The sequence below is a fragment of the Anthonomus grandis genome, chromosome 4 (genome assembly GCF_022605725.1).
Source record: "Anthonomus grandis grandis chromosome 4, icAntGran1.3, whole genome shotgun sequence".
In the NCBI taxonomy this organism is placed as follows: Eukaryota; Metazoa; Arthropoda; class Insecta; order Coleoptera; family Curculionidae; genus Anthonomus; species Anthonomus grandis.
This window is the reverse complement of record NC_065549.1, coordinates 20,865,951-20,878,709: the sequence shown is the minus strand read 5'-3', so window position 1 is coordinate 20,878,709 and position 12,759 is coordinate 20,865,951. Positions and strand designations below refer to the sequence as shown.

Here is a 12,759-nt window from a genome sequence, read left to right as displayed (position 1 = left end):
TTCGGGACCGTTATTTCAAAACAGAAGCTTAGATGTACTGTTAAACAAAAAAAAAGTAAAATATTGACTAAATTTACTTACATACAGGTTTTAGTGATTGAAGACCATAACTAGTTCCTGAGAAATCACATTTATAGGAGGAATGATTCCTTAAACTAACATCAATCAAACCATTGATTAATTTATAAAAATATATAATTACTTGATGTCCTCGGCGTGATACTAATAAAGGAGTCATAAGTTAAATTTGACAGATAAAATATTTCAAAATCTATATACAATGGATAAAACCCAGCTGTTCAAAATGTTTTTAGCACATTTTCTTAAAGTAAATGTAGCTTTATAATATATTTATCAACCTATATAAAATTTAGCATCTGATCAAATATGACTCCCAAATCCTTCACATCACATAATCTAGCCAGTGCATTATAAATATAATATTCCCTTGGAAAACAATATAATATCAGTAATACTCTGCAAAAATAAATTATTTAGGTCATAAATTATGTCTGTATAAATTCTATCAACTCGATAATAATCAGTTTCCGAGCCAAATGTTATAATTGATTTAATTGATATTTTAATATTAAAAACTCTAAACTTAAATAAGATTTCCACATCAAACAAAAAATTATTTAATACGTTTTATGGGATATAATATTTATAGAAAAATATATACTTTTAAATCTATTTTTGCTGATTAAAGTAATGGTGTTTACTGGCGCTTACTATTTTTTTTTCTATCCCCTCTCGATCTTCTGGGTTATTTATAAAGTTCGTAGTTGGTTATCCAACCATTATCTCGGGCGCCACCCTAAAGTTTAAAGTGGATGAGGGACCACGGCCTATCGGGTAGCCTTTAGACAGTGGAAAAAGTAATCCAGGTCTTCTGTGTGAGTAAAACTATAGGCAATATTGTAACAAAATCACATTTATTCATCCCAAAACCTAACATGTCATCTCTTTGCTAGCATTTCTCAATAAGCCTTACATACGGCCAAATTCAATACGGTACGGTGCGAGAAGAGCAGGGGTGCTTTAGAGATAATTAAGAGAACCCATGTCGGTAAGGAAAATGTAAAAGCGGTACGGTAATTTATGGCCGTAAATAAACGGATCAGATATAGCCCAGAGAAAATAAAGCATGAAACGGTCGGTATTAATCGGAATGGTAAGCGGTAAGTCACCCACAGGATATTTAAGCGGTCTAATATGGAAAATAAGTGCGGTCGCTCGTAACCTTGGCCAACTCTCTTTAAAATGTCGGTAGACGCGGTCTTAATTATGTAGGTACAAGATTGCAATGTTGTCAGGTTGGGAATAATGGGATAATATCCAATGCAGGGTGATACCTCGTAACGGTCCGACACGTAGCCCTCTGCACTTTATTAAGGAATACACAGTGTTACCCCGTAACGGTCCGGCACGCAACCCCGTGTATCCTGTGGATATTAGGAATAAGGAGATAATGTCCAATGCAGGGTGCTACTTCGTAACGGTCCGACACGTAGCCCCCTAGCAATTTTTAAGGAATACACAGTGTTACCCCGTAACGGTCCGGCACGCAACCTCGTGTATCCTGTAGACACTAGGAATAGGAAAAAGGAATTTGCCTACCTTCTTACATGCTGACAACTGCGGCGGAGTGAAGTAAACGCGGTAACAGTAGTGGTGGTACGGACACGAACGGTGCTGAGGTATTAACGCGATGATAAATGAATAATTAACGCGGTCGCGCGTTTATTAACAAAATAGAAACTTTCCTAACTTTACTGGGCAAAGCTTAGTTGTCAATATGAATCTTGAAAATTATTAATTTAAGTTGGAAAAAGAACCGAGTAATTCTATAGATAAATAAGAGAATTACAGAAAATTTAGTAACTTCGTTACAATATGTTATTTTTATTTTATGAGATTTATAGAGAACTATTGTATACTTTACAAAAAATACAATAACTATTCAACTAATATAATTTTTGCTAGTAAAAATATTCAAAATAAAAAAACATAACTAACGATATAATTAAAAGAAATAAATAAATATAATTATCAGGAAAATAAAAAAGGATAATGATGTATATCATTCTATACTGTAGCCTTTTTATCGTTCGTTTAGGTTTGAACTAAAACACTCGCTGCACAAAGCTACTCAACTAATTTATTACACAGTATATCGATTTAAAAGTAGCGGCAATATTCAGAATTTAACTGCCCTCTTAGCGGCGAAGGCTCCTTATACATTGGCTAGACCATTGTTCCGGAAGATTCGCTACCCTTCCGCTTGTCTCCAGAGATGTCGCGCGGTGTGGCAACGGAAATAATTCCCGAATGACGGAAAACAGCAGGTATACATATTTGCGGCGTTTAAGATCGTTAAAATATTAATACTAATAGCGAAATCCATTCGAAAAAAAATTGTGGCACTAGGGCGAAACCGACACTGGTTCGGTTCAGGTAAAAAACCGCATTGTTGCATTGTCAATAATTTTTGGATTTAGCCTTGAGAGAAAAATTTAAAAATTGTTGTTAGTTAAGGTTATATTTTACGTTACCTTCCCTTAATATTTAGTTTTGCTTATAGGCAATTATTTATCAAATTCCCTAAATAATGACCGTCATGTTTTTTATTTAATGAATAGGAACTAGAGCCGCACGACCTCCCATAGCTCGTGCGGAACTGGATGCACTCAGGGCAAAAAGTGCCACATTGGTGCACCAATGGATTACATAAACCTGCACTAATTACACCAATGGTTAGTAAATTTTGCCCTGGTTTCGCACTCTTGCTACATTTTTTCCCTAATAGATTTCGCTATTAAACTTGCAACAGACAGATTCAAAATATCCAGGGAAATATTATGGATTATAGGAAAACTAACACAGATTATAGGGCACAGTCGTACTGAAGTTACCTCTCCAGACTGCTACTGGTTTTATAAATCTTTACACTTTGGTCTCTATCAGCTTCAAAGTGTCAAGATTTGGGACGAACTTCATTAATTAAATATACCCGCCAAACTTCTTGTAGATACAAGGGGTGACGGACACCACTTGTGTATTCCGTCAACTTAGGAACTCTGGATTAATAGGAATCATTGCAGCAACGACGTTTTTGACTGGCTAGGGGAATTCGATTTCCACAGTCGGGATTTTCACGCCTATTCCCGCCAAGAGGGAGGTGAACACCACAACTGTTAAAACCGAACTTCTGAGCTCGAACCTCGAACACCAGCGTACTGTCGCATCGGCAGCGTTGCAGCATCTCGCCTGTTAGGGAATTTATATGTGTAGTAATTCATTCGCCAATCTGTATATTCTTATCCCTGAATGACGTCAAATTTTCAAATATGTACGAAGCCTAGTTTTCGAGAAATAAAGTGCCGCAGTTCGTCAAGGCATACCTACTCTATATTTCTGCAGACAATTAATGGAAAATTAACAGGATTGGTAAAACGAACTTGGCGTATAGTTAAATCCAATAAGGGACTGATATGAGTCTGAAAAAAACTGTGAAACGATTCTGATATTATATAAATAGTTTATGCTTGCAGTGGAGTTGTGCTATGAGGTAAATGAAACACCCACTCAGACTCCCTCGTTTGTTTTTGGGTTTTTTGTTTATGAAAAGAGATAGAAAGATGCATCATTCGCGAAACCATGCTACTTTTTATCTTTTTTTCTTATAGCTACTTTTTTTCTACCAAAAATACTAGAGATGGTCGTATTCGTATGATTCGTACCAATGATACGAATTTTATTGTACTGTCGACTCAGACGAATCGTAAAAACCTTTTCGTATTCGTATAAATTCGTATCGCGAACGTAATGACAATGAAAAAAAATGTTAGTTCGTGACAGGTCACACGTCAAACGTCAGCGTCAACTTCATTACCGTTATTTAATATTTTTTTGTTGGCAACACTTAAAATGTTCAGAGTGACCAACATCAAAAGGACACAACCACTATAAAAATGGCGGCCACCATGCAGTGGTCATTTTTGGGTATCGTGGCCATATGCATTAGCAGTGCAGGTATATAAGTTCGTGGTTATTGCTTATTGTTTGGATTTTGTAATGTCGCATCAACTAGCGTAGCAAGTTTCAACCCTAAACTCATGAATTTTTTGATTAGTCATGTTTGTTGTGAGGTGCTTGGAAACACTGTGTGTATGTATGTCAAGCATAAGTGTATTAGTATTAGATTTTTTTCAAATGAATAATAAAAGAAGTACAATTTGCATTGTGTGCATTGCTGATATCTCTGTTTTGTCGATGGTTGTGGTTATTTTAATTTAATTTACAGGGCAGTGGTAATTTTGGGGTATCGTGGCCACATGCATTAGCAAGCAGTCCAGGTATATTTATTAAGTTCGTGGCTTTGATGTTGATTACTCTGAACATTTTCAGTGTTGCCAACAAAAAATATATTAAATAACGGTTATGAGAAGTTGAAGACGCTGACGTTTGAGGTGTGACCTATCACGAACAAAATTAATTTTTTTTATTGACATTGTTTTTAAACCATCATTGGGATTATAAATCACGACTCGACACGATAACTCGATAAGAGTAATTTTTAATAACATTATCAATTGTGAGTATAGCGGATTGCCTAGTTTTTGACAATTTGTAAACGACACGCATGGGTATATCGTCTGCATCAGGTGATATAGCTTTCTCCTTTTTTAATACGTGGATAATATCTCAGCATCCTTATTTAAGCGTATTCGGTTCACTGTTCAAAATCGAATTATTGTGAATTGTCTGTCTGTGTCACATAATACTGACTAAAGGATTCTCCTTTGTTTTCTGTGGCCTTTGTTGTTTATTATAGAATAATATTTGTAGATTATATTAGATAATTTGTGTAGATAATATTCTTAGAGCTGTTTATTTTTACTATATAAACCCTTGCTAATTACAAACCCTCTTAAAATCACCTATATTTTGATTTTTATAGACGGTTGTACCTATTAATGTGGAAACACTGTACATGGAAGAAAAAGTAAAAGTCGTAAGGTAAAAATGGAGAAAAAATAAAAATGTTTTTAATTCAATTGAATAATAATAATATAATAATATAATAATAATAATAATAATAATCGTCTTTTATTCAAAAGAAAAAAAAAACAACAGATTGACAAATATTACAAATGAAAAAAAGGCGAAGTCTAGCCTAAGGCTACTTAAACTTAACAAATAAATAATAAATAAATTTCGGTAATCATACATAATAATAATTAGAAAAATAATATGAAGATGAAATATTATAAAGAAATAATTGTTCCCACCAAAAAAATACTTATACCCTTCTTGATACCCAACACGGGGGAGATATAAAACTCATAACCTGCACTAAAACAGTACTGTACACAAACAAATACCCTTGTATGCAATCGTATACAACCATCATGCTACCTCTGGAGAACACGATACTAGCGAGTTAAAAAATAGGAGCTCAACTGTTCTCTAAACAAATACAACCTAGATCCTGACTTAAACTTAGTTAAACTATGAAGTAGTAAATCATTGTTTGGCAAGGAGTTACATGTTTTAATCGCATTATAAGTAAAAGACTTCTTGTAAGTTCTTGTATTATGTCGAGGAATAATATATTTAAATTTATTTCTGGTATTTATATTATGGACGCTCAAATTGGTTTTAAATTTATTTTTTAGAGATTTAGTTTAGTTTTAATTTAGATAGATATTTTTTTAGATATAAATTTTGAATTAGTAATTAAACAATGCATAAAAACACCCAAATGTTGCGTTGAAGTCATTAATTTTATGATACGTGATCTGATTTTCTTAAATTGAAAATTAGACGAATACATGTATTCTGCACCTTTTGAATACGATATTATTCCGCTTGACGAAGACAAGGGCCATAAATAAAATCAGCATAGTTAAAGTGAGAAAGTACAAGAGTTTCACATAACATTGCCATTAACTTGGTACTTAAAAGGTTTCTATTGGAATATAGTTATTTAAGCGATATATATGACCTTTGTAGAAGTTGCTTAACATGATCGGAAAAATTAAGCTTACGAGTACATAACAAATATACCCAGATTACAAGCAGAATTAGAAAATGCTAATATTTGGTCATCTATTCTGAATTTAATATTATTTTTTAAATATTCGTTTTGATTTATTTTGCCAAACAGCATAAATTTTGATTTTGATGGATTCAGTTGAAAACTGTGTTTTTTAGAGAGATCTTTTAGGTTCTTTAGTTCATAATTCATAGTTTCTTTACCAGTAACAAAGCCTTTTGAAGAGAAGTGATCCAGTGCCTCTATTATAGCATCAGTTGCCACAGCCAAGACGGAGGATGTGGAATACCCCTTACGAAACCCGTTTTGCAATTCTGAGATACATTATCATTTAAATATGAGTACATCTGGCTGTATAAAATGTTCTCCATTATTTTATACAGATGGCAGGTAAAATTGCTATAATGCGTAAGTCATTAAAGGTCTCTGGTTTTTTAATTTGGGTAAAGGTATTCTTATTGCAGTTTTCCAACTTTGAGGAATTTGAAAAATTTAAATGAAGTATTAGGATTTATAAGATTCAAGTTTATCGAAATAATAAAACAAATATTTTAAAGTGCATGCATATCTTAAATTCTTAACTAAATGTAACTTTCTATTTTGTTTTTGTAAACGTCCCAAAAACTTTAATTGTTTTGTTTTCCTAGAATTGGCACAACTGAAATTTATCAGAGTGGCCAACATCAAAAGAACACAATCACGCAAAATGGCCGTCACCTAGTAGTGGTCATTTACTTTTCATAGAATTAGCAGTCCAGGTATATTTATTAAGTTCGTATTTACGAGTATCTACACATGCGTTTTATGTTGATTCGCATTTCGCTAATGCGCAATAACAAAGGGTAGTATGCAAATGTTTCTTCTCTAGTATGAAATTGGAATCTTTATGAATATGAATCTTTGGAAAAAATGATACAAGAGACTAAAGTTAAAAAAACAGTGTCATCGTCAAATGGACTTAAGGTGATTTCCAAAAGTCGAAATATGTTTTTATAGTATAAATGTATATCAATAAGTACGTAATAAATTTTTAAAAACATGTACAGGAAATTCGAACTAATAATAAAAATAATGAACAAATGCATAAACGACAACGTATTGAATTGCATGAATCTAATAATAGACTTTACAATATATGTAATTTTAAAAGAATAATTAATTTTGAAAAATTAAGTTTGAACTTACGGTAATATATAGTAGAAATGATATGTGTGGTAACCGAAACAGCACTGGTATTCTTCAGTTTTTTTATTTGTAATAAAAAATAATTTAAAGGAATGTTTATCTGAAACCTAAAAAATTTTAGAAATTATTTATACTACTCCAATGATAACTTGTGAGTGTGAAAAATATTTTTCAAAAAAGAATTAACCATATTTTATAGATTTTGTTCCTACACTTTTGTTTAAGTACCCTCTTTTTTCTACATTCGGTTTCACCCGGCTTGATATAATAGGAGGGTTCTGCTCGATGCAAAGAGTCTTTAAGAGGACTTAAATGCTCCAACAATGTTTTTTTAATGACTTTTGGTTAAGAATTTGGGCGCGGAATCTTAATTTATTTAGCCTCCGGCGGATCATCTACGTCGCTCCTTTTTTATTCCTCATTTCATATTACCATTTACTTGCGCCCCCAAATTAAAAATTTACGAACCGCCAATGCTTACAAATTCTACCAGAAAATACTATGAACATTTTAGAAGATATTCCACTGGTTTAACTGAACGATATATTCTTCCAACAGGATGGGACTCCAGCCCAATGCTAGAATAATACAAAATTGGCTAAATGAACATTTTCCCAGGAGATGGATTGGAACAATTGGAAAAGGATCTGTTCGATGGGAGCTGACCGGATTTCTCGGTTTTGGATTTTTTTATCGAACTATTTAAATAATAAAATATATCAAGGCAATATGCCAACAGGCAACAATTAAAAATTGCAACGAAAAATACTTTTACAGAATTATAAAGACAATGAGTTATTTTTTAATATGCTATTCAAAGAATTTATAAACTTTGTGAAGTAGAAGATGTTTGTAGAAGACATAATGGTCTACATTTCTGAACAATACTTGTGATTTTTCTTAAAATTAGGTTGCTATAAAATTGTTTCAATTTTTTCTATATTAGTTTTTAATGTTTAGGTTTTTTGTTATTATTTTAATAAATTGGAATTATATTATGGAGTCGTGGATTACACAAGATTTATTGATCAATTCTAATTCGTAAAATATAAGCACTTTCTTAAGACATATTTAATATGTTTGTTAAATAATAGCTGCACATTTTACAAATGTATATTGAGAAAAAAAAGTATAAACTAAATTTGTATTAAAAAAAAAAACTGGCAGAGTTACGGTCTGAGCTAGATATCTCTCCAAGAAATAAATAGGAATATATTTTTTGGAGAACGACAAATATGTTCAAGGTGTTCATCAATAAGGATCATGAAGCGCGGACTAATATCCGTAAAGGTTGGTGCCCGACTGCGACGCATTGTGCTTTTGACATAAAGCATATGTACTAGAATTGATTCTACAAATGTACTAGATTGTACTAGATTAAAAAAAAATTCAATTTAAAGGACTGGTTTTGATTTTTTAATTTGAAGTATTTATAGTAAATTTTAAGAACTTTTCAGGCGGATCATATGTTTTTTCTGCATTTTTTAATAAAACAATTTTTGAATACTACATAAAAAAAACTTTGTTTAACACCTTATTTAACAAAAAAAATATTCTAGTAAAAACGAAAAAACCAATTTTTCATTGTATGTTTGTACTTCATTAAATATACCTACTAAAAATATAATGAACATGTATGTACATATATTATATACCGAATCCTAATAATATATAATTTTTAGTAGTTTATATAAAGAGGATATAGATAGGAGGATATAACATTTTAATTAAAATGTTATATCCTCAGGCTCTTCTTCCTCATTCTGAGTTTGAGTTATTTAAGCTCAATAGATGTTCCGAGGGTTGTTGTGGCATTCGCTATTTGCATTAGTTAAATGAGCCTTAGAATGTAAGAGAGCATCACATGTACTTATTTGTAATTTATTTCTATTTTTTGTCTTTATTAAATTTAAATCGGAGAATTTTCTCTCAGCAGCCGCTGAAAACCGTCAAATTTGGGTACATTAACTCTCCTAGAGAATTTTTCATATAGAATACAAGAGTCCAGAATTCCTCTACAGATTTATTATTGTTTTTCAATAGAACGTCGTTTGCAGCAATGCTTCTGCATTTACTACTGAGCTGCTCTATATTTATATCAGGAAAAGAAGGTTTAAATTGTAAACATATTGGCACGATGGATTCAGTTAAAACTGTCACTAGTTTTGGATCTAAATTTCTTGCAAAAGTTAGTACTGGATCATCAAACTTGAATCTTTTTTTAATTTCAGAACATAGCTCCACGTAAAAACTTAAACAAGATATTTTAAATCGTTTCAGTTCAATGTCAGGGATGTGATGTTCTTGTAAAATAACTTCACAATTTGCACCTACATAGATAGCATCCAACGGTAAATAATTTTCTGGATGAAAAGAAACTTGATTTAACGGCCTCTTATTAATATAAGTATGATTAATAAAGTTCCTAAGAATAGTTTTGTACAAAGTTGTAATCCTATTTAGCAAAACATGCATTTTAAAACCTTCAGATTGAAATTCTAAGTTCATTTTATTAACAATATCTAAAATATATGATAAAAAAGAGAAATACGGCTTAAAAGTGTCATCAAATTTTCCCGTTTCATAAAGTCTTTGCAAATTCTTGTTCCCTTCTGTCTGCCTAGTTTTATTTTTTTAGCGATTTCGGAATCAGGGCAGACTGATGAAAGTAATTGTGGGAAGTGATCTAAAACTGAAAACGCTAAATTGTGTTCAGCAATAAATCCTAAATTTTTTAATTCCGCTGCCTTAGTTTGTAACGATCGTCGGTCTTCTTTTTTTTATTTTCATGTGTTTTGGAACTTGCATGTCTATTGACGTGAGTAATTCCACCCGAAATTGCTTTTGAGCATATTTTACAAAAAGCTTCATCTTTTTTATGAGGGTTTCTAACTAACCAAATAGAAATTTTTTTGTTTTTAAGCCATGATTCCGTAAACTTTTGCTTGTAATATTTTTTCTTTTTTTTCGGCGGGCATTCATGGGAAGACTCATTACTGCTGCTATCACTACTTTTACCAGTAATGTAACTTACTTCTTGATGTTTAGGTTGCGACTCGTGAGACTGTCGTTGAACAGAAGTCGAGGGCTGTGGGTTATCTACTGCCTCAGTATTTGTTTTCTTAGGTATTTTAATTAAGAACCTATACAATATATACATATAAATTTATCAAATTAATCTTAAGCCCTAAATTAAATTTATTTTACTGCCTTACCTATCTATTTTTTTTTCAGCATTTCAGCTAGTCTTTTACTATATTAATATTATTGTTAATCTATAATATATAAACCAAAATTACCAAACACATCGTCGTTTAGTGCTACACAAACATGCACGGAAGCACAGACAAATTAATAACCTTTTACGAATTGAAAAAGTGACTGAATGCAGATTTAAAACTATTCTAAACAAAAGAAACGATACCTCGGTAATTCCTAAGAAACAAAATATGAACGCGGTGATTCCCCGCATTTGTCAAATAGAGAGTAGTCGCACTACTCTGCTAGAGGGCCCATAAATCAAAATTTTTAAATCGTATAAACTAATATTTAATAAAAGTCGTATTTATTAAAAATATTAGTTTTCTAGCTTATTTAGGATTGGGTTGTGTTCGGGTTGTATTTATTGTACCAATTCTTGTAAATTTTGTAAAAATGTAATAGATTATTCGGATTTTAGCTATTGTAGTAATAGCGTAATAGCCAATGTCCAATTGTAACAGATCTAGTACAATTGTAATAGCAAGCACAACGCTGACTGCGACGTTCTCAAATCCGAGCTGGCTCAAACTTGAATCTAAGACACACAGCTGACATTTGTCAAATGTCCTTTATGTTACCACAAATATCTAAAATCAAAATAATAATAAAACTACTTGTTTTTACATTTCATTAAAAAAATTAGCTACAAATTCCATTTTTAGGTATTTCTCTTGCACTATAATTGAGAAAAAACCTAAACACACGAATATGTCATAAAACATTAAACTGTTTAAATTGAATTGACGTAATAGAGTCTTATCTATAGGACAATAATAATACTATTTTGTTAAAAGTTGTTGGAACTGCCTTTTTGCATGTGTATATTTCTTTTCCAACACTGAACAGCTAAAATGACTTCGTTATTTGATCAATTGGAACAAGTGTCCTTAAGGACTAAAAACAATAACATTAGATCTGCTGATTTGGTAAGTGCCTGTGCAAAGAATTTATGTCTGTGAAAATGTTTCCTTATATAGAAGTAGTTTGGCAAGTCTTTTGTGACCCATTTTATTGCCAAATTATTCATATTATAACAAATAACACTATTCTTTGGCACTGCACTAAAAATATGAGTGCAGAGATCTATTTTCAGACATGTTCCTGTATATTACCATTGAATTGATACTGAGTTTTTATCTACATTTAAATATCTAAGAAAAACATATACAAACAGTCTTAGAGTGTTAAATATTGCTATATGGGGCCTAGCTGCAAACTCCCCAAGCAAGGGCAGCTAGGTTCCCCCAAGAAAACATTTAAGATGTGACAAACACTGTGTATAAAACATTGCTATCAAATTTTCTGGTCTCCTTTGGACAAACTGGCTAGTTACCCTATCCTATAACTATTACAAGTATTTTATTATTATAATTCAGGGTATGGCATCTCTTATTGGTAATTTTGTAGCCAAAACACAATAGAATATCTCTTTGTATTGGAAAAACTAAGAGGAGATTACTGCGAAGGTTGACAATCCGGAAGATCATATATTCAAACTATTTTAGAAAGAGTCAAAAAATAATATATAACAAAGAAACAAATTTATTGCTGCCATAACAAAAAGCTTACCCAGGAAAGAAAAAATATGTATAGATTTATATATAAATTACTCTTGCAAATTTTATAAAATGTTGTAGATCATGTAATATTATAAGTTATTGTTTAAATACTCATTTACTTTAATATATTAAGATATTCTTTACTCTTAGCTTAGAATGTAGATGTCATTATTATTCCTAGTGAAATGGGAACAAATATTTTCAAAAGTTTGATATTCTATATAATTTAATTTTACATGTAATAAACAGAAAAAAAATACACAGACAGGGAACCGTCAATATATTCAGCTGGGAAAAATACCCTTTACAGTCTTTAATAGAAACCCATAAAGATAAAGATTCATATGGGGAAATCACCTTTGTAGGGAAAAAACACTGTCAACATCAGTAGAGTTGCCCCATATCAGAATTCCATCTTTGTAGTACACACATAAGTGTATTCCATATAGTTTTGAATCCAGTTTCATTCTCAACTCCCAACTTTTCAACTTGAAATGTACAGTTTTTAATTTTTTGATGCATTCATACTTAACTGATTAGGACCAAGCCAATCAGTGACAATATAACTGACTGACTTCTCTATGATTCCTGATTGATTTCAGGAAAATTTCAGTGGGATTAAGTTATGTAGGTGAATTAATGATGTTGAAAAGGCAGTTAATCAATATGACAAAGAGAATGAGAGTCTGGTCC

The 12,759-nt window shown here is 31.6% G+C and overlaps 1 protein-coding gene across 2 annotated transcripts in view; it reads left to right on the top strand.

Annotated features, from left to right (window-relative positions):
- The first annotated feature begins 11,078 nt into the window (after positions 1-11,078).
- Positions 11,079-12,759, top strand: part of LOC126735705 (vacuolar protein sorting-associated protein 18 homolog) — a 41,367-nt gene continuing 39,686 nt past the window's right edge. For both annotated transcript variants that reach the window (XM_050439777.1, XM_050439776.1), the window contains exon 1: positions 11,079-11,433. In XM_050439777.1, the coding sequence (XP_050295734.1) occupies positions 11,359-11,433 (75 nt within the window). In that variant the 5' untranslated portion in view covers positions 11,079-11,358. The remainder of the gene's footprint in view (positions 11,434-12,759) is intronic.